At 47.1% G+C, this 18,557-nt stretch overlaps 2 protein-coding genes across 4 annotated transcripts in view; one reads left to right on the top strand and one right to left on the bottom strand.

Annotated features, from left to right (window-relative positions):
* The window catches only part of GRIN2A (glutamate ionotropic receptor NMDA type subunit 2A), a 418,206-nt gene extending 402,270 nt beyond the window's left edge, over positions 1-15,936 (bottom strand). For 2 of the 3 annotated variants that reach the window (XM_032144796.2, XM_032144798.2), the window contains exons 1-3: positions 15,011-15,936; positions 14,233-14,423; positions 12,360-12,791 (exon numbers count right to left, since the gene is read on the bottom strand). In XM_032144796.2, coding sequence (XP_032000687.1) covers positions 12,360-12,773 — 414 coding nt within the window. In that variant the 5' untranslated portion in view covers positions 12,774-12,791; positions 14,233-14,423; positions 15,011-15,936. Of the gene's footprint in view, positions 1-12,359; positions 12,792-13,262; positions 13,292-14,232; positions 14,424-15,010 lie in introns of those variants that run through there. The other variant, XM_032144797.2, reaches the window with a different exon arrangement.
* Positions 14,327-17,146, top strand: LOC131382359 (uncharacterized). Its single transcript, XM_058433937.1, has 4 exons — positions 14,327-14,455; positions 14,536-14,740; positions 15,273-15,521; positions 15,652-17,146. Exons 1-4 carry the CDS (start codon positions 14,327-14,329, stop codon positions 16,065-16,067), a joined length of 999 nt encoding a protein of 332 aa, XP_058289920.1. The 3' UTR covers positions 16,068-17,146.
* The last annotated feature ends 1,411 nt before the right edge of the window (positions 17,147-18,557 follow it).

The following is an 18,557-nucleotide window of genomic DNA, read 5'->3' as shown; positions in this document are numbered from 1 at the left end:
CATGCACTCCTCTGGAAGGGTCCATAGCCTTCATTAGATTTTAAAGTGGTCCCTGACTCCCCCAAAATCACCCCAAATTATCTTCAATTCTTTGAGTGAGTTTGTGAGCCAAGCTTCAAGGTGTTAGTGATTTTTGGAAATCACAACTTACACTTTAGAGTGAGTTTATTTTTGTTTTGGCAAAAAAAGTCACTGTTAGGGACCAATGGAAACAATTAACCTTTTTCAAGTCAGGGATTGTAGTTTAAGAGAAGATCCTTTCGATATGCCAACTTCAGCAAAAAAGTCACAAAAAGAAAGGCACTGCCATTCTAATTAATATTTTCCCTCCTGAAATGGGTAACACAGCCACTTCCATGGAAGGGAACCTGAGTTCGAAGATCTGCGATGCATTAATGGAGCAAATATTCTTTCTCTGAATGCTCTATTGTATTATTTAGATTTTTTTACTCTGTACATCAACATCTATTTCAAAATTTGAAAAATGGAGACAATATATCAATTGCCATCCCATGGAAAGTTCCAAAATTTGAATGGAAAGTGAAAGCATGTGGAAAGCAATTTCAGGTTCGTTTTTCTTTGGGGGGATGTGGGGGAATAGGAGAAGTGAATAAACAACAGAGTAGTATCTAGAGCATTTTCTGTCATAAGCAATGTCCCAAATGCAGGAGAATACAATTAACAAAAAAGAATAATTTGCCAACTGAAAAACCAGAGAGGAGACTGGCTGGCTCTTTAGAATACAAATATATTACTACAGTAAGATGTGCAAAACAAGCTGAATATACTTTATTAAGTAATAATGATTAAGCTGATATAAGTGCAAAAACACCCCATTTCGAGATCATTGGCAATTATTCTAAACATTGTCTTCTGTAGATGAGCTTCTTAGCCAAAAACATTTTCACTAGTAAATATGACGCCGGCTGACCTACTTATGTTTTTATTTATATATGTGTGTGTGAGTTGATATATACATAGGTTGTCTGCTTTTCAAATATCTTCTACCTTCAAGATAATGTAAAGTCTTTTGGGAACTTGAGGTGATGATGCAGGGATTATAAATTCCTCCTCCATGCCAGGCAAATTTATACTGAATTACTCACACACTTGGAAACAGTGAGGATGTTGGTTTTCAGCCAAATGCTTGGCCTAAAGCACCAAGGCTTGGAGATCTTTTTTTAAAAATCAAGGATTTGAGAGGTACAGAGTGTCTGAATAAGAAAGAGCCTCAGAGGTGACCCAACCCAACCTTGCAAGCCCAATTTTCCACCTCATTCCTGAGGGACAGGCAGTCACTGTTAGCTCAATCATATCCTGACATATCCTTCGCATTCCATGAATCCTCGCAGTCTTCTGTTAGAGACCTAATTGCCGAAGCTTATTCCTCATATCAAGATGAAACTTTACTCCTTATAGTTTCACTCTTGGCCAGGTGCCGTGGCTCACGCCTGTAATCCAGCACTTTGGGAGGCCGAAGCGGGCGAATTACCTGAGGTCAGGAGTTCAAGACCAGCCTGGCCAACATGGTGAAACCCCATCTCTACTAAAAATACAAAGTTAGCTGATGGTGGTGGCAGGTGCCTGTAATCCCAGCTACTCAGGAGGCTGAGGCAGGAGAATCACTTGAACCCAGGAGGCAGAGGTTGCAGTGAGCCGAGATCATGCCATTGAACTCCAGCCTGGGCGACAAGAGCAAAACTCTGTCTCAAATAATAACAATAATAACAATAATAATAATAATAATAATAATTTCACTCTTATGTCTGTCCCCAGAACAACAATAACAAAATTAAGACTTAACCTTCTACCTTGTAACAGCCCATGGAGTATCTGAACACTTCTCCCATATCCCCTCTGAGATTTCCCTTCTCCAGGCTAAACATCCCTAAATACTTCTTCTGAAACTCTTAATATATTTCATTTAGAGTCTACGCAATCCTAAAGGCCCTTTTTCTTCATGCACTGCAATTTTTCAACGTCCATCTTTAGATATTACTCCTCAGAACTAAGTGCAATTCTACAAATAATGGTGTTAATGTTGCTGGAGACATCACCAGTTGCACCATTGAAGCGTCACCCCACACCCTTGCTAGCAGAAGCAATTTTGCTCAGTGGCAATTACCCATTCTCAGAGAGGAATCCTGGATCTCTATCATTGTTGTTTGAGCAGTGGGAATGTGACCCAGTTCTGGCCACTGAAATGTAAGAGGAAGTCTACTCCAATGAAAGGATAGAGGCCCTAGAAGAAGGCTTATTTTTCTCTCCCTTTTTTTCCAGTTTTGAATGCTAGGAAGTAAAGGTGTGATGGCTGGAATAGAAGCAGCCATATTGTGACTCAGATAAACCAGCAGCTGGGGAAGGCAAAGTAGAAGAATGGAAAGGATCTGAGTCCTCAGTGGGACATTAAGTCACTAAGCTAGATATGAGGCTCCATCCTAAGCAAAAAACTGAATGTCTTTAACGGTTGAAGACACTGTTGGTCAAATACTCTGTTACTTGCACCTGAAAGCACTCCAAACAACAGAAGAGGTATAATGGAGCTATCACCTCCCTTGATTTAAACATTATATTTCTATAAATGTGGCCTCCACTTTTTATAAAGCCACAACATATGTGGCCCCCACATATATTTCTAGATATGTGGCCTCCACATATCCCCACTTACGATCTGCTGAGCTTCTGGTCAATAAAAAATAAACAAGCAAACAAATAAAAAGTCTGTATTTGAGTACCATGATCTCAAATACTCACAGAAACCATATCATTAACATAAATGTATGAATCACCCTAGATATGGGATAACAGAGTGGGGACAGCTGCAGTGAATTTCAAAATGCATGCTGTCTAAAGACATTAAAATTCAAGCATTTAAAAACGCTGTACTGGCGAAACAAAATGCATCTATGAGCCAGATTCAGCATGCAGTACACCAGTTCATGACCCTTGCAGAAACCATTCCCAAGTGAGTTGGATGTGATAGCTGGAACGGAGGCAGCCACATTATGACAAAGTGAGTTGGAAAGTCTCATATCCCCCTTTCTGCAATAGTGAAAATTCTTCTTCAAACTATTGAGAGAGGTTGGTCAAAAGGCACCAACTTCCAGTTGTAAGGTAAATAGGTTCTAGAGACCTAATGTATAGCATGGTGACTGGTGATAGCATGGTGACAATACAAAAATGTATTGTATATGGGCAATTTGCTAAGATAGTACATCTTAAGTAATCTCATCACACAATAAAGGTAACCATGTGAGGTAATGGATATGTTAGTTTGATGGTGACAATCATCTCACATTTACCTGTATATCAAAATATTATTTGGGGCTGGGGATGGTGGCTTATGCCTGTTAATACCAGCACTTTGGGAGGCCAAGGGAAGAGGATTGCTTGAGTCCAGGAGTTCAAGATCAGCCTGGGCAACATGGTGAGATCCCAGTCTCTACCAAAAATTTAAAAATTAGCTGGATATCATGGCACATGCCTGTGTTCCTAGCTACTTGGGAGGCTGAGATGAGAGGATCACCTAAGCCCAGGAGGTTGAGGCTGCAGTGAGCTATGATCATGCCACTGCACTCCAGCCTGGGCGACAGAGTGAAACACTGTTTTCTTTTTAAAAAAAAATTCTGTTGTACACCTTTAATATATACAATTTTTCTTTGTCAATTAACCTCATTAAAGTTGAGTGCGGTATGGGAGGAACCTCCAGTGCAGTCTTTAGAGTGGCTCCATCACTTCAATCTGAAGTTTTGAATTTTAATTCCATCATCCAACATCTTAATCCTTTTAGTCAAGACAACCAAAATATGAACATCAAAATCTGTTATTTGTCTTGAATCTGAGCCCCTTCCCTAAACCAAATGTATTCGTAGTCTTTAACTTAAAGGGGAATAAAATAAGAGCAAAAGAATAAGAACCCAAAGCCCTTGGTTCTAGTTACAGCTTTGAACAATGCACAAATTACTGCAACCTCCAGATCCTTTATTTCCTCATCTGAAAATAGAGATTCTTTAAACAAATACCTTTGGAGTTGCCAGGTTCCCCAGGCTATCACTGAGTTATTAATCCTTGGCAGAGATAAAATGAGAAACTATATATGTCCACACTCTAAATCCCTAAGCCCCATGCAAACATATGGTCCAGTTGGTGGAGTCATTTAGTGCAAAGGTCAATGAGATAGTCTTCTCCTACGATCACTTTCACGCTGGCCACATTTAGCTTCAGTTTGCCAGGATAAAGCTCTCAGCAAGTCCTACAAAGGCAAAGGAAGCTTCTGGTTGTCCCAGTTAAGAAAACACAAATCATTTCATGTTAGACCCTCCACTTCTGACAGTTCTGTGGGATTCACTCCCAGTTTCTTGCAGAGCATTCCCTCATGTAACCACATCATCCTTAATCACTCTTTCTGTTTATTAAAAAGTACATGTACACTGGAGAAAAATAAAAACTAAAATTGCAGACACAATAACAATAGCATTCCTGTAATAAGCATTTATTATAAGGTAGGCATCGAGACATGGACTGATATCCATGATGTCATTTAAATCTCACAACTTTATAAAGTGGATGCTATTATTGTTCCCATTTTAGAGATGAAGACATTGAGGCTGAAGATATTAAGAACTTCCCCGTGATCACCCAGCCAGTAAGAGGTAGAATCCCTGAATTTAAATTCAGGCAATCTAACTCAAAGTACAATATGTTAACCACTTGATAATGACATTCTTTAAAAGATTAAAGCAGCCATGAGTCTACCATCCCAAAGATAACTGCTATTCATATTTTAGTATGTTTGTTGCCAGTCTTTCCTTGATGGGGCACAAAATTTTCAGAGCTGGAAGAGATCTTATTTTGTCCCAAATCCTCATTTTGCAGGAGAACCAGAGGTTCAGACAGGTGAAGGCCTTTTCTAAGGTCACACAGGTATCTTTGGAAATTGAATTTCATTCTTCAGACTCTTTGTCCAAGGTTTTCTTGGATCTTCCAACTCAAGTTGATTCATCATGGCTGCATGGAGTACTGTGTTGAGAAGGCCTTAAGGCCAGTGGGCTCAACAGGGCCAGATGTTATAAGAGATTAATGATGGCAGCAGTGAACATGGCATCCATGGTTGCATACATGCCATAGATCTGCCGTCTTATCCAGGAGCAGCCCCTGGAAGAGCTACTTCCCTCACCTACATCACAGGCCTCACAGCCCAGTGCCTTAAGGACACTGTGTATGTAACATAAATGAGTGAAGTGAAGTGAAGTGATTGTTGGGAATTTAAGAAAGGAGGGGCACCTCTCCTGTCCTAGGATGGCAGTGGGAGGGCAGGGATCGTGGTGGGTGGGGTTGGGGGATAAGATTGATCTCGAGCCAATTGTTGCCATAGGGGGAATCGGGGCCAGTGTGGCCAGGCCTTCTGACTGTTTCAAAGCAGCATGAAGTTTGGATTTTCTTTTCAATGGGATGTCTTCCAACTTTAAAAGGTTGGCAAAGAATTAGAAGTTGAAAGATCAAGGGTGGGGGATGCAGGACAAACAAAAGACACCAATTAATAACCTTATAATGTCTCATTTATGTGATAACTTATCAGAGGCTACCAACTCTCTATTACAAACCAGAGATTCAGTTCCTGTTTCTCTTCTGCACAGCCCTCTTTCTCTCTCTTTCCCCACTCACTCTGCCTACAATAGCATTTTCCATCTGAGGCTATGAGAAAGAAGATAAACACCGCCCCAAACCCACCAGACCACAGCTCTTAAGGACACCCAAATGATTACCAGCAACCCCTGAGGGCTACTTGCAGCATGAGTCATGCTACCGGGAGGATGCCTGTTGGTCTCTGATGACTTATGTGAGGAGGTGTTGATGATCACATCTGACATGCCTCATGGAAAAGACTAAAGATAGGTCTCCCCACTCTCCCAGGAACTACCTGATGCCTCTTTAGCAGGAGCTGAGTGGGCTCCACCAACATTCCGATCTGCGTGTCTGCCCTTTTCGAGAGCTTTCAGTGTTTAATGGGAAGGCCCGTCACTCGCATCCAAACTCTGGAGCTGCCAGGTTACAAGAGCACCAACTTCCACCTCCTGCTGATGAGCTGTTACTCAGCAGTTCTCTACAGGCCTTTTATATGTAACCCCCCAATTTATGTTAATCCTCAGGATGGCTGGTAATTATCTGCCCACTAGAGAGAAGAGAAAAATTGGCAAACACCTATGAAATCAGTCAGCATTGAGGGAACAAACACTGCACGAATGCCCTAAACCAGATTGTGATATGTTCATCCGGAAGCTCCAACAAGCTGGCATCGGAGCCAATGACTAGATTCATTCAATCAACAAACATTTACCGTGTAACAAACGCAAAGGGCAGGACAAGTGCAAGGTGCTGAAAAGGATGCCCCTATGGAGCACAAATGAATCTTATTAATGGTGGAAAAAGAGAGAAATTGTTTAAAAAGTTGTGGTATGAACTGAACACTCTGCAGCCACTGAAAATCAAGTTTAAGAAGTCTATGTAGTGATAAAGGAAAATTCCAAGAATACATAATCAAGTTTAAAAAAATATATAAAAGCAGGTTGTGAAATAAAACTGGGTCAAAATCCGAGTGAACACACTCAGTAACCTTCCTTTTCTGCTCCTAAGACATAGAATTTATAAAGAAATCTTTAGTTATTTTTAAAATTTACATAGTATTGCTTGGAAATAAGAAAAGGGAATCACAGATCAAAAATACAGAGTAATCCCTAAAAATAAATGGACTGAAAGACGGGACTCCAGGGTTTCAAGGAGGAATCAAAGCCACATAATCCATGGAGGATAGGTCCATTATGAGCCGTGAGAACAGAGGTGTCAATATCCATCCAGGCAAAAAGGGGAAGAACTGGACCTGGAATCAGGTTACTAGCTGTGGATGGTGCTAGAACATATGCACCATCCACCAATAGTCACAGCCAAAAAGCAGGACCCTATCTGTGTCAAGGAGCCAAAATGAAGTCACCTACATGAGATGGACTCCTAAGCCTGCACCACAGCCCATGTAGAATGGGAAGAGAGTACAAACCTGAGCTGTTGACATGGGCTCTGGCTTAAAACACACACCCTCACAGATATAGGGCATAAGAAATCATAAAGTTGCCTTGAAAATAAGTTCACAAACAAAAATTAAAGAACATATGTGAACATCCAACTAACTGACTCTACAAATGAAGGACTTCACAACTGAAGAAACAAAGATGCTAGATCAATCAGAGAATAACTTTATAATACGTATTTTTTAATCTTTGAAGGGACAGGGGAGGGAGTTACATGCACAAAGTGAGAAGAGTTTTTCATTATTTATAACACAAAAAAACAGGGAGGTGTAAAGAGGGACCAATTATTATCTTGGAAATAAAGTATATCCTTGTTGAAATCCATAACTCAACAGATAGTCAAAATAATAGACCATCCATGCTGTTTCTTTCTAAAATAAAATAATAGACCAGACACAAATGAAATGATGCAGGAGCAACAGGCTATAGCACATAGCCTAGGTGTGTAACAGACTATACCATCTAGGTTTGTGTAAGTGCACTCTGTGATGTTCACACGATTAAATCACCTAACAATCCATTTCTCAGAACATGTCCCACCATGAAGCAACGCATGACTATACATATGCATGTATATTCAGAAGGAGAGAACAGAAAGAATGATGGAAAGAAAGAATCCAACAGGTAGCGGCTGAGATTTTTCCAGAATTAAAGAAAATCTTGAATCCTCTAAGAAAGTCCACAGAGGGCAAAGCACAATAAGAAAAACCATATATAGTATAAAATCCTGAGCATGCGACTAAATAGATAAAAGGAAATACACCAAAGTGTCAGTAATGTTTACTCACGGTGATAGGATTTGGAGAGAGATTTTTATCTTCTTTAAATTTTAATGTATTTCCTAAGTGCTCTACAATGAAAAGACATTATTTTTCTATGTCTGTGGAGGAGAGAAGCATTTGTTATGTGAAATACACACATATAGATAAACACAGTTTTTTTAAAAATCTGCCCTCAAACGACTTACACTCTGGCAGAAGACATGAGGCTTGCATAGGAATAACATAGAAAACGAAACCCAAGTGATAACTGGCATGGATGGATATAGCTAAAATCTGAGCCTCGTCTTTTCCTGCATGGAGCAATTAGGAATATGGGGAGAAGTAGTGGGGGGTGAGAGGGTTAAGGACACTGAGCAGAAATGTAAAGATCTAGCCCATATGCTGGGCTTACCAGGGACTATTACTGCAGCTGGAGTGTATTTCACTTAGACAGGGTCAAAATGGCCAAGCCAAGATCAGATTAGAACTTCATCTACATTAAGCATTATTTTCACCTCTTATTTATTTTAATTTTCTTTTTTTTTTTTTTTTTTTTTGAGACAAAGTCTCACTCTGTCACCCAGGCTGGAGTGCAGTGGCATAATCTGGGCTTGCTGCAACCTCCACCTCCCAGGTTCCTGTAATTCTCCCTGCCTCAGCCTCCTGAGTAGCTGGGATTACAGGGGCCTGCCACCACACCGGCCAATTTTTATAGAGACGGGGTTTCAGCATGTTGGCCAGGCTAGTCTTGAACTCCTGACCTCAGGTGATCCGCCCACCTCAGCATCCCAAAGTGCTAGGATTAGAGGCGTGAACCACCTCACCCAGCCTTATTTACACCTCTAATTTAGTTATATTGCAAGACTACCCAATGATGCAAGCAAAACATTAACACCTCCATTGTAAATTAAATTAACACCACAAAAATCTGCCACATTTGCATGACATTTCAATTGTTATAAGGCTTTGTTGTTTTCTTCAAGGGTCAAGTAGACAGAGAGAAGGAAAATGTCGCAAATATACACCATGGAATACTATGCAACCATAAAAAAGGATGAGTTCATGTCCTTTGTAGGGACACGGATGAAGCTGGAAACCATCATTCTCAGCAAACTAACGCAAGGACAAAAAACCAAACACCGCATGTTCTCACTCGTAGGTGGGAATTGAACAATGAGAACACTCGGACACAGGACGGAGAACATCACACACCGGGGCCTGTTGTGGGGTGGGGGGAGGGGGGAGGGATAGCACCAGGAGATATACCTAATGTAAATGACGAGTTAATGGGTGCAGCACACCAACATGACACATATATACATATGTAACAAACCTGCACGTTGTGCACATATACCCTAGAACTTAAAGTAAAATTAAAAATAAAAATAAAAATGTTAAAAAAAATGTGTGTGTGTGTGTGTGTGTGTGTTCATTTTAACTGATAACCAAATTGACTGCCATTCTTACCGGCAGGGGCACTATCACGTTGCCAATTTAGAAGTAAATATAACACAGGTGTGTTCTGCGTGACTTTACCAAATCAACATCATTTTAACAGGAGGCAGAGGCCTTGTCAATCTAGGGAGGTTAAGGCTGTAGTCATAATACCATTTGCAAACGAGGCAAGGCAGAGTGTTAAGCAATGCACCGTGACTGTTTCTTTGGAGACAAATAAACTCAATGTTCAGTTCTAAATGAAACATGTGGCAGAAGCACAAGCCGTCTATATATGTTACTAATGGAAGGAAGGGCTGTTCACATCGCAGACAATCTCCTTTCTAAACACATCCCCAGTTTCTCAAAATACCACCTTTTAAACCAACTCCTCTCAATATCACCCAACTCCTCTCAATATCACCGTTCCACATGGTGACATATACCCCGATGTTACCTCCACTGAGCTCTTTGCTTCCCTGCCACCTTGCCTCATCTCCCTACAGTTGCACCAGAATGACAGAGAGGGGCCAATCTCTCCAAGACCAACTCTGAAAGTCTCAACAATCAGGAGTATCGAATCCCCTCCCCCATTTTTGAACCAATGGACCCTTTCATTCTTCTTCTTTCCAACCCCTCTTAAATCTCTATTATTGATTTCTCTGGAAATGTCTTTTCTCATCTTCCTCTTGCCCTTTCCTGATTCCTTTTTCTCTTCTTGTTCTTACGTGAGGTCACATTTTGGTCCACATCCCCAAAAGGCAGTTTCATCCCAAAGGAGAGAAGAATGTTTCCACCCATACTCCCTGGACTTCTCAAAACTTTCTAATGCCCCCTTCAAGGGAAGAATAGTTGCTGGTCTAGTTGGTCAGAGCCTGCCATTCACTGGGTCAAGATTCACTAGCAGGCAGGGTCACTGCCTATCAAGGGGGTTCCCTTCCATGACCGTACACTCTTCCGGCTTCTCTCTGCCTACATTTGGATGAATGAGTCACATGAGGGCCTGAGCCACATACCTATCGGCTGACACTTAGAAGTAAGAGCGGAAGCCTACCCGGAACCTCCCAGTCTCACATCACCTTTTCCAATTCAGCTTTTCCCAGATTTCTCCATTGGGTTATGCCAAACTCTCATGGATCCAGAAATTTCACTTTCAGTATGGTTACTGTTTCTTGTCTATCGCTCCTTTAGAAAAACTCAAGAAGGAAGAAGGGATCCGTGCTAATATTTAAATCCCAAAGTCACACTCCAAGGCCTGGCTGGAAACTGGCTGTTCTTCTCCCTCAGTGCCTTCATTAGAAGATTGGCCCCTCCCATACAAAAGCCCTCTAGGCTGTGATTCATCACAGCTCTCTGTGCTCAGCCCCTCCCACAAAATGAAACTGATCCCTTGTCCCTCCTGAAGATGGATGACATCATTAAAGTATGGGCTTGATTTAGTGGAATGGAAGATCACAGCTTGGGATCAGAAATTCAGCTACCTAGCTACATCACCCACTATGTGGTTTTGGCAAAGTCCCTTAACTCCCCTATGGCTCAGTCACTTCATCTGAAAGTTACAGCATGCCCTAAGAAACTCTAAGATTCTCTCCAGTTCTGAAATTGTCAGTGGTGGCAGAGCATGGATAGTCCCTACTCTCTTCTTCCCAGAGAGGAGCCCTCTAAAACTGAGAACTGACTGGGAAAATGCTCAACCACACACAGGAATTCTGCTAGGCTGCAAATCATTTAAAATGAACGTTTAATAAGACACTGCATCAATTGCGTGCTTCAGCTGAATGTGCTGCAGCCCAGGAGACCCGAAAGAATTAATACGGTTCCCAAAGGAGCCGGTGGGAATTGCTGAAACAGAAGCAAAAGGTGATGTGATGAATATAAAAGTGCTTTGGGAGCATCAAAAGGAAAGCGCTACAGTGAATGTCTGCTCACTCCACTAGAGTATCTCCTGCCATCTAAGGAACACTCTCCAAGAAGGTCTCAGGGCTAGAGACCATGGCACACAAGTACACTTACTCTTTCCTCCCCTTCTGAACTCCCAATCTTTTCTCAGGACTTAGAGGACAGTACACACCCAACTCCAATCTTTCCCTTTTTTCTCATTCCTCACTTTACTTCTTCATTCCAGCCTTCTTCCTTCCCTCCACTTCTGTGTAATTCCCAAACCAGGCTGTCATAACTTCAAATCTTCAAATCTCTCTCCCTTCTTCTCCAAACCAAAGCTCCCAGGCTGTCCACAAAAGAGACCCTCCCTCTCATTCGAAGCCAACAGATTTTTTTACACTCTTTCTTGCATTTTGAGACTCTCCAACTTTAGTACCAAGACCCATCTTTGTTCAGGAGCCAACTTCTTCATCTGAGGGCCTTGGAGCGCCAGACAGAGAACACGTAAGGAAAATGCCAGGCCCTTCATGCTCTGGGTTTGGAGTTAATTCTCTCCACTCCCACCCAATCCCCTTGAGGAACGGGTCTCTCCTCCACTCCTCTGGCCGAGGGCTTCTCAAACTCCCCACCTCTGTTCCTCTAATTGCAGAGTCGGAGGAAGCATGACATTTTTTCTGCCCTTTTGTGCTTTACCTAAAAACTTTGCATTTTCTTCCAGAACCTACCCACATTTAATAATTTTTAGAAATAGTTTTAGTCACTTACCATAAGAGGAAAAAATGGACATTTTCCCACAAAACAATCAGGTAAAACTGGCATTGTGGAAATAGGAAGCATGTGTCTCCAGCGCTCCTGGGCCCACCTCTGGGCCCCATGGTACTCGTAAATCTCCAAACATGCCACCACCGCCACCACCACCACCCCACAGCCTACTTCTCAGTTTTCCGAGCTCTTCCCGGCACACGCACACCAAAGTGCTCCTGTGTACACCATTTTCAGAAACAAGGCAAAAGGCATTTCCATTCATTTCTGGGTTGGAGAGGCAAGACCTGGTTCTCACCAGGGCCAGTGGCCACGACCCTCCCACCCCCACCCTTACTTCACATCAAGACAAATTCTAGGGGCGTCCGAAGACCTGCAGCAGCTGCCATGCAGCTGGTGGCTTCCCAGGTCCTGGCAGGGCATCAGCTTCCGGCCTTACCTTGTCAGCCATGATCATAGATGCGCCCCCATGAATGCCCAAGATGGGGACGAAGGTGTGGGAGGAGATAAAATCCAGCATCTGGGCTACGGCCTCCTGGTCCGTGTCGTCCCCAAACACGAGGCCGTGGATGCGTGCCCCGGACATGAGGTCGCACACGTGCGTGATGAGGCTCTTGGGGTCGGTGCGGTTCATCAGCAGAGCTACCACGTTCACGTCCAGGGGCAACCCCGCCGCCTGCTCGGGGCCCCACAGGGTTCGAAGTTCGCGCTCTGTCACGTCGTGGCTGTGACCCAGCATCACCGCAATATTCAGCGCGGGGGAACCCTTCTCCGCCGCCGCGCTCGGCGCCGGACCGCGCCAGACCAGAAGGGCCGGCAGCACCAGCAGGGTCCAATAGCCCACTCTGCCCATAGTCGCCACTGACGGTCCCTGCAGGGTGAAGAGTGAGAGGCAGGGCCGCCGTGAGCAAGGCGACCAGAAGAAAGGGATTACCAACTTGGTCCCCTGCTCTAGGAGCCAGGCATGGAACTCAGCAGCAGGATAGGCTGCTGGGATCACGGACTCCATTCCCAATCCCCGACGCCATCCACATCCCTCGATCCATCTCTAACTCTATCTACAACTCCAATCCGAGCTAATTCTCCAGCCCCCAGCCCATTCTCGCATCCAGCTTCCTCATCCCCTGTCTCCAGGCACTTCCCCATCCCCAACTCTGTCCATGTCCCCCACCGCATTCCCCAAGTTCGCTGCGGGCCACAGACCCTAAGCGCCGCGCGCGTTCTGTACCCCACCAAGCTCGTAGGTGCACAGAATAAACCCTCCATCCAACCCCTCCCACCTGGGATAGAGAGGACCAAGTTATCAACCCCGCCCCCTGCTGGCGCGGAGCGAACTACAGACCCGGCAGGGCGTGCGGAGGCGGCGCTCAGACCCGGCGTCCCGGCTTGACAGCTGAGCTAGTTGGCTGACCCCGCCCCCTGCGAGCCCGTCGTGAGCACCACACACTTTGCTCTACGCCCAGCCCCACCTACAGACCCGGCTCCTCTCAGGCAGAGTACACCCCAAGTGCTTGGGAGTGAGGAGGCTGCCTGGTGGGCCCAGGCTCCGCTGTGCCTGGGGGAACTTGGGGCTCGCCCCACCTCGAGCCAAGGGGCCGTGGAGAGTCCTTCACTCAACTGCCAGTGGGCCCAGGACCCACCCCTACACGCGCGCGTGCACACACACACACACACCCTCTCTCACGCGCGCCGTGTGCAATGCTGAATTCTGGAGAGTAGGCGCGTCCCCCCGCGGGCCAGCGCGTAGGAGCTGGCAAAGAACGTGCGTAGGGGGAAAGGTAGGCTCCTAAGAAGCTCCCAGACGGACGTGGACTGTACAGCCCCTCCCTAGCCTTTCTACTGCGGGCGCTGTTGCCAAGTCTTAGGTGCACGTGGGCAGTGGGCCGCACACGCTCATAGGCACGCGCGCTTTTCTGCGCACTTCCTCAGACTGCTGTAGCGGTGCCCACGGCCAGCAAGAGTCCTCACATGTCCTCAGGTGGTGCACACGCATGAACGGCGGCAGGTGCACAGCCCTGCGTACCTGCAAATACCAGCGCGGTCGTGCACGCGTGCCCTGACGCGCGCCTCTCGGGACGGACGCTGCTGGAGCCGGGGGAAGTTGAGGCGAACTCCAAGCGGCCTCGGCGTTCCTGGGTAAGCGCCGCGGAGCGCGGAGCCGCAGCGCCCCCTGGTGCCCCTCCTGCGCTTCGCCGCTGGGCTCCCTCCCGCTTTCCCTCTCCCTCTCTAGCCTGATCCCTCTCCCGCTCTCCCTCCGGTCGAGTCTCCCTCCTCCCTGGCCCACGGAGCCCTGATCTCCCGCTGGGACGTACCTGTAGCCCGAGAAGGTCGAGGATGCAGTGGGGCGCGCTGCGCGCACGAGCATCTCGGCCGCCTCAGCAGCCACCGGGTTTAGCGGGTTCCCGCATGCTGCGGCCCCCGCGCGCTCCCCTGGCTGTCCCGCGCTGTCCGCATCGCCCCCACGGGGGGCGGCTATCCCAGCCGGAGGCTCTGCAGCAGGGCTCTAACGGGGCGGAGGAGAGAAGGAGAGGCAGGGTCAGCCCACCAGCGAGGGGAGGGAGGGTTGAGGGGAAGGCTGCAGTCTGCAGTGCTCACAAGCCCCCCTATGCGCCCAGGGGGGGCTAGACAAGAGGGGGGAAGCAGAAGCCCGGTGCCCACGACGCCCCCAGTGCGGATCCTCAGCCCCTGTGGCTGACAGCGGGAGCTCCACTCCAGGGTGCACAGGAGAATGGGAGCCCCAGGTTGGCCACCCACGAGAAGCTAACTGGGCACCTCCACCCGCACCCCCTACCACCTCCCCAGCGCCGGCTGCTGGGAGTTGTGCGACCGGGAGCTGCTGAGCGAGGGGGGTAGGGAGAGAAAGAGGAGGTAACGAGGGTGGGGGGGGCGCTGGCTGAGTTTGCGACGAGCCAGCAGTAGGAGAGGGGGAGGGAAGGACGCGGGCTCCCGCGGTCCCGGTTCCCCGAGGGAGGTGGATCTTTCCCACGCAGCGACCCTCTTGTGATCCTGCCGCTCCCTCCCTCTTCAGGCCTCCCACCTCCCCCTTTCCAAGGGGGCCTCCCAGGCCCGGCGTCCCGCGCCAGCACTCACCGCAGCCTCTCTCCACATAGTTCTCAGCAGTGGCCGCTCCTGGTCATCTCCAGGGCTGATGGCTGCGGCCGCGATTCTCAGTGCTCACCCGGTCCCATGATCCGGCCAAGCCCTAGGAGCTCCCCTCCAAGATCCCTAGCTCCGCTTCCTGCCCCACTCCGGACGGCAACTGCCTGGTCCCCTGAGCGCGCCGGAGCACCCTCTCCGCAGCCCAGCTCCGGGCTGGTGTGTTTGAGGGCGAGTGCGTGTGTGTGTGAGTGAGTGAGTGTGGGAGCGCGCGCGCGTGTGGCCGGGGATCCCCGCGGTCCCCGGCCGAGAGAGGCGCGGGTGGGGAAAGGCAGCTCCCTCTGGGCCCTTCGCTGCTGGGCCAGCTCCGCGCCGGGCGTTCGGCTCCCCACTTCCCAGCGGGAGTCCGGAGAGCGCCTGGACACCCTGGTTCACAGCACTGGCAAAGCTGGGTTCCCGGGGCGTGTTTCTGCTGCGGTGGCCTCCGAGGAAGAGGAGAAGGAAGGTAGGGGCGCCCTCCACACCAACTTAGGGACTTGTTCTCAGCCGGCGAGACGCAGTAGCCCCCGCGCAAGCCCAAGAAGCTTCAAGCTCCGGCGGGCGAAAGCGTCTCCTGCCCGCAGCCTCTCTCCTAGGTGGGTCGAGACAGACCCCGCAGTTCCTCGGCGGCGACGCGGAGCGCGGCCACCCGTTCCGAGAGCGCACGGCGGCAAATAAGGCCAGGATAGGTGGCTGGCTGGCGACGGGGGCGCCTGCGGCGGCGCGCACTGCTGTCCGTGGTGTTGGAACCACGCTCTCCGCCCGCTCCCGGGCGTCTGGTGCGGCTGAAGAATCAATTATTCAGATCTCTGCTACCGCTTCCTCCTCCCCCAGTGCCTCGCGCTGGGTACAGCTATCCCCCTCCACGCACAGGCGCGCCGACACACACACACACACACACACACACACACACACACACACACGCACAGAGTCTGCTCCAATGCTTCTCCCTGTGCTTCGCCACCCCCGTATGGGAACCCACTCCTCTGATCTCAGGGAGCCAGAATCCTAAAAGCAAAGACATCTGCATTTCCCACTTGCTTCCTTCTAAGTTGTACCAAACAGAAGTCTCCCTGAGGCTGCCACTTCTGAGCTACCACAAGAGGCGAGCCAGAGAACATGGGACGGCCTGGGTGTATGAGGGCTTGGTTGACTTGAATTCTAGCGACTGGGCAGGTAATGCATGCTCAAGGGAGGAGCTCTGCCCCTTTTATAGTCACCTGTATCTCCAACGCCTGTCTGCCTTTCAGGCCTTGGAAGGAAAGGGGTCTTAAATTCTAAGAGGTTTTGCAATCACTGTTCTAACCCTGCCTCCTCCACTTAACCTAATGTCACCTGCTGCGGTCTAAATAAAATCCTAACTCCCAAGGTGATGGTATTAGGAGGTGGGGCCTTTAGGAGGTGACTTCATGACTTCATGAGCGTAAAATGGGATTTGTGCTCTTATAAAAGAGACGCCAGAGAGTCAGCTAGGTCCTTCCACCGCGTGAGACTTAATCAAGAAGGCATCGGCCTATGAACAGGAACCAGGCCCTCCCCAAACATTGAGTCTGCTGCTGCTTCATCTGGGACCTCCCAGCCTCAAGAAGTGAGAGAAACAAACTTCTGCTGTTTATGTTGTTTTGCTATGGCAGCTGGATCAAACTAAAACATCACTTTTGGACATTATATTACCACCTCTTATTGATCACTAATCTGGAAATGGGGGGCAATAAAAACATCTACTTCTCAGGATTATTTTGAAAAGAAAAGAGGTAGCCTTAGTAAAGGGGTCACCAAGGTCTGGCACATAGTAGATGCTCAATCAACATCATGAGACTTGAAGTAGCCTGGAAGCAGGGGAACTTCTTCCAGGAATGTGGATGTGGCTGCTGAAATGGAGACAGGAGAGGGGCACAGTGTCTGAAGACAAATGGATTCATTATTAAGCTGGTTGTTCTATGTTGGGTTTCCTGGGTTTTTGGTTTTTTTTTTTTTTTTTTAATCCAAAAGACAGAGAAAGGGTGAGGGAAATCCTGGAAAGTAAATTAAAATGGGGGATTTTATAATATAAGGCAGGGAACAGGAAAGTGTTTCCTTTCTTGAGTCTATGGCTGGGCTGAACTGATTAGGCCACTCCTTGGCACCCATGCAAGACTCTGGCTTGGGGTCTAAAGGGGAAGTTAGGCCATTTTATTTAAATGAGTTATAAATTATAGACAATAAAATGCATATCTCTTAAGGGTTTCATTTGTGAAGGTTTTTTGCTGTTTTGTTTGTTATTTTTTTGTTTGTTTTGTTTTGTTTTTTTGACAGGGTCTCACTCTTGCCCAGGCTGGAGTGCAGTGGTGTGGTCGTGGCTCACTGTTAACTTGAACTCCTAGGCTCAAGTGATCCTTCTGCCTCAGCTTCCCAAGTACTTAGGACTTGTAGTTGTTAGCACAGGCCACCACATCTGGCAAATTTTTTATTTTTTGTAGCAATTGGGTGTCGCTATGTTGTCCATGCTGGTCTCAAACTCTTGTCCTTAAGAAATCCTCTGGCCTTGGCCTCCCAAAGGCTGAAATTACAGGTGTGAGCCACTGCACCCAGCCAGTTTTTTACTTTTGAAATTGTGTGTATCCACACAGACCATCACGTAAAACGAGGTACAGAGTATTTTCATCACCACCAGGAACTTTTCTCGTGTCCCTTTGTTGTCAATCCCACTCCCCCCATTCAGTATAAACTATAATTTTGATTTCTAATACCATGTATTAGTTTTGCCCTTTTTTGAACTTCATATAAGTGGAATTTTACACTATGTATTCTTTGATGACTGGCTTTTTTCACTTACCCTGATATCTAGAAGATTCCTCTGTGTTGTTGCATGTATCAACAGCTTTTTTGTTTTTTATTGTTGAGCAGCTAGCTCTCTATTGCATGGATAAGCCACACTTTGTGTATCCAGTCTCCTGCAATGGATATGTGGGTTGTATCTATGGGACTTTTTAAAATACAGATGTGGCTGGGAGCAGTGGCTCACGCCTGTACTCCCAGCACTTTAGGAGCCTAAGGCAGGAGGATCACTTGAGCCCAGGAGTTTGAAACCAGCCTGGGCAACATGATGAGAGCCCAGGAGTTTGAAACCAGCCTGGGCAACATGATGAGAACCCAGGTGTTCACACTGCTGCACTCCAGCCTGAGTGACAGAGTGAGACTTTGTCCCAAAAAAAAAAAAAAAGAAAGAGAATAAAACACAGATGCCTATGCCCACTCTAGATCTACTCCATCAGGATCTCCAGGTGTGGGGCCAAGCACAGACATTTGTTTTAGATCCATAGGGGATTCTGATGATGCCTCTGCACTTGCTATTCTCATAAACTGATGCTGACCCTGAAATTGGATTTGCCTTTCTTGAAAACTACTGGTACTCAGGGTTTTAAGTTATTCATGATCAGACTTATAGAAAGATAAATCAAACTGATATGGCCTCTTTTGAATAGAGAAAGAAGGCAGCCCTTCATTGCAAGGGACAGTATGC

Source organism: Hylobates moloch, unplaced genomic scaffold, assembly GCF_009828535.3.
Source record: "Hylobates moloch isolate HMO894 unplaced genomic scaffold, HMol_V3 SCAFFOLD_23, whole genome shotgun sequence".
Classification (NCBI taxonomy): domain Eukaryota; kingdom Metazoa; phylum Chordata; class Mammalia; order Primates; family Hylobatidae; genus Hylobates; species Hylobates moloch.
Note: the sequence above shows the minus strand (reverse complement) of the source record. Positions and strands in the feature narration are given on the sequence as shown.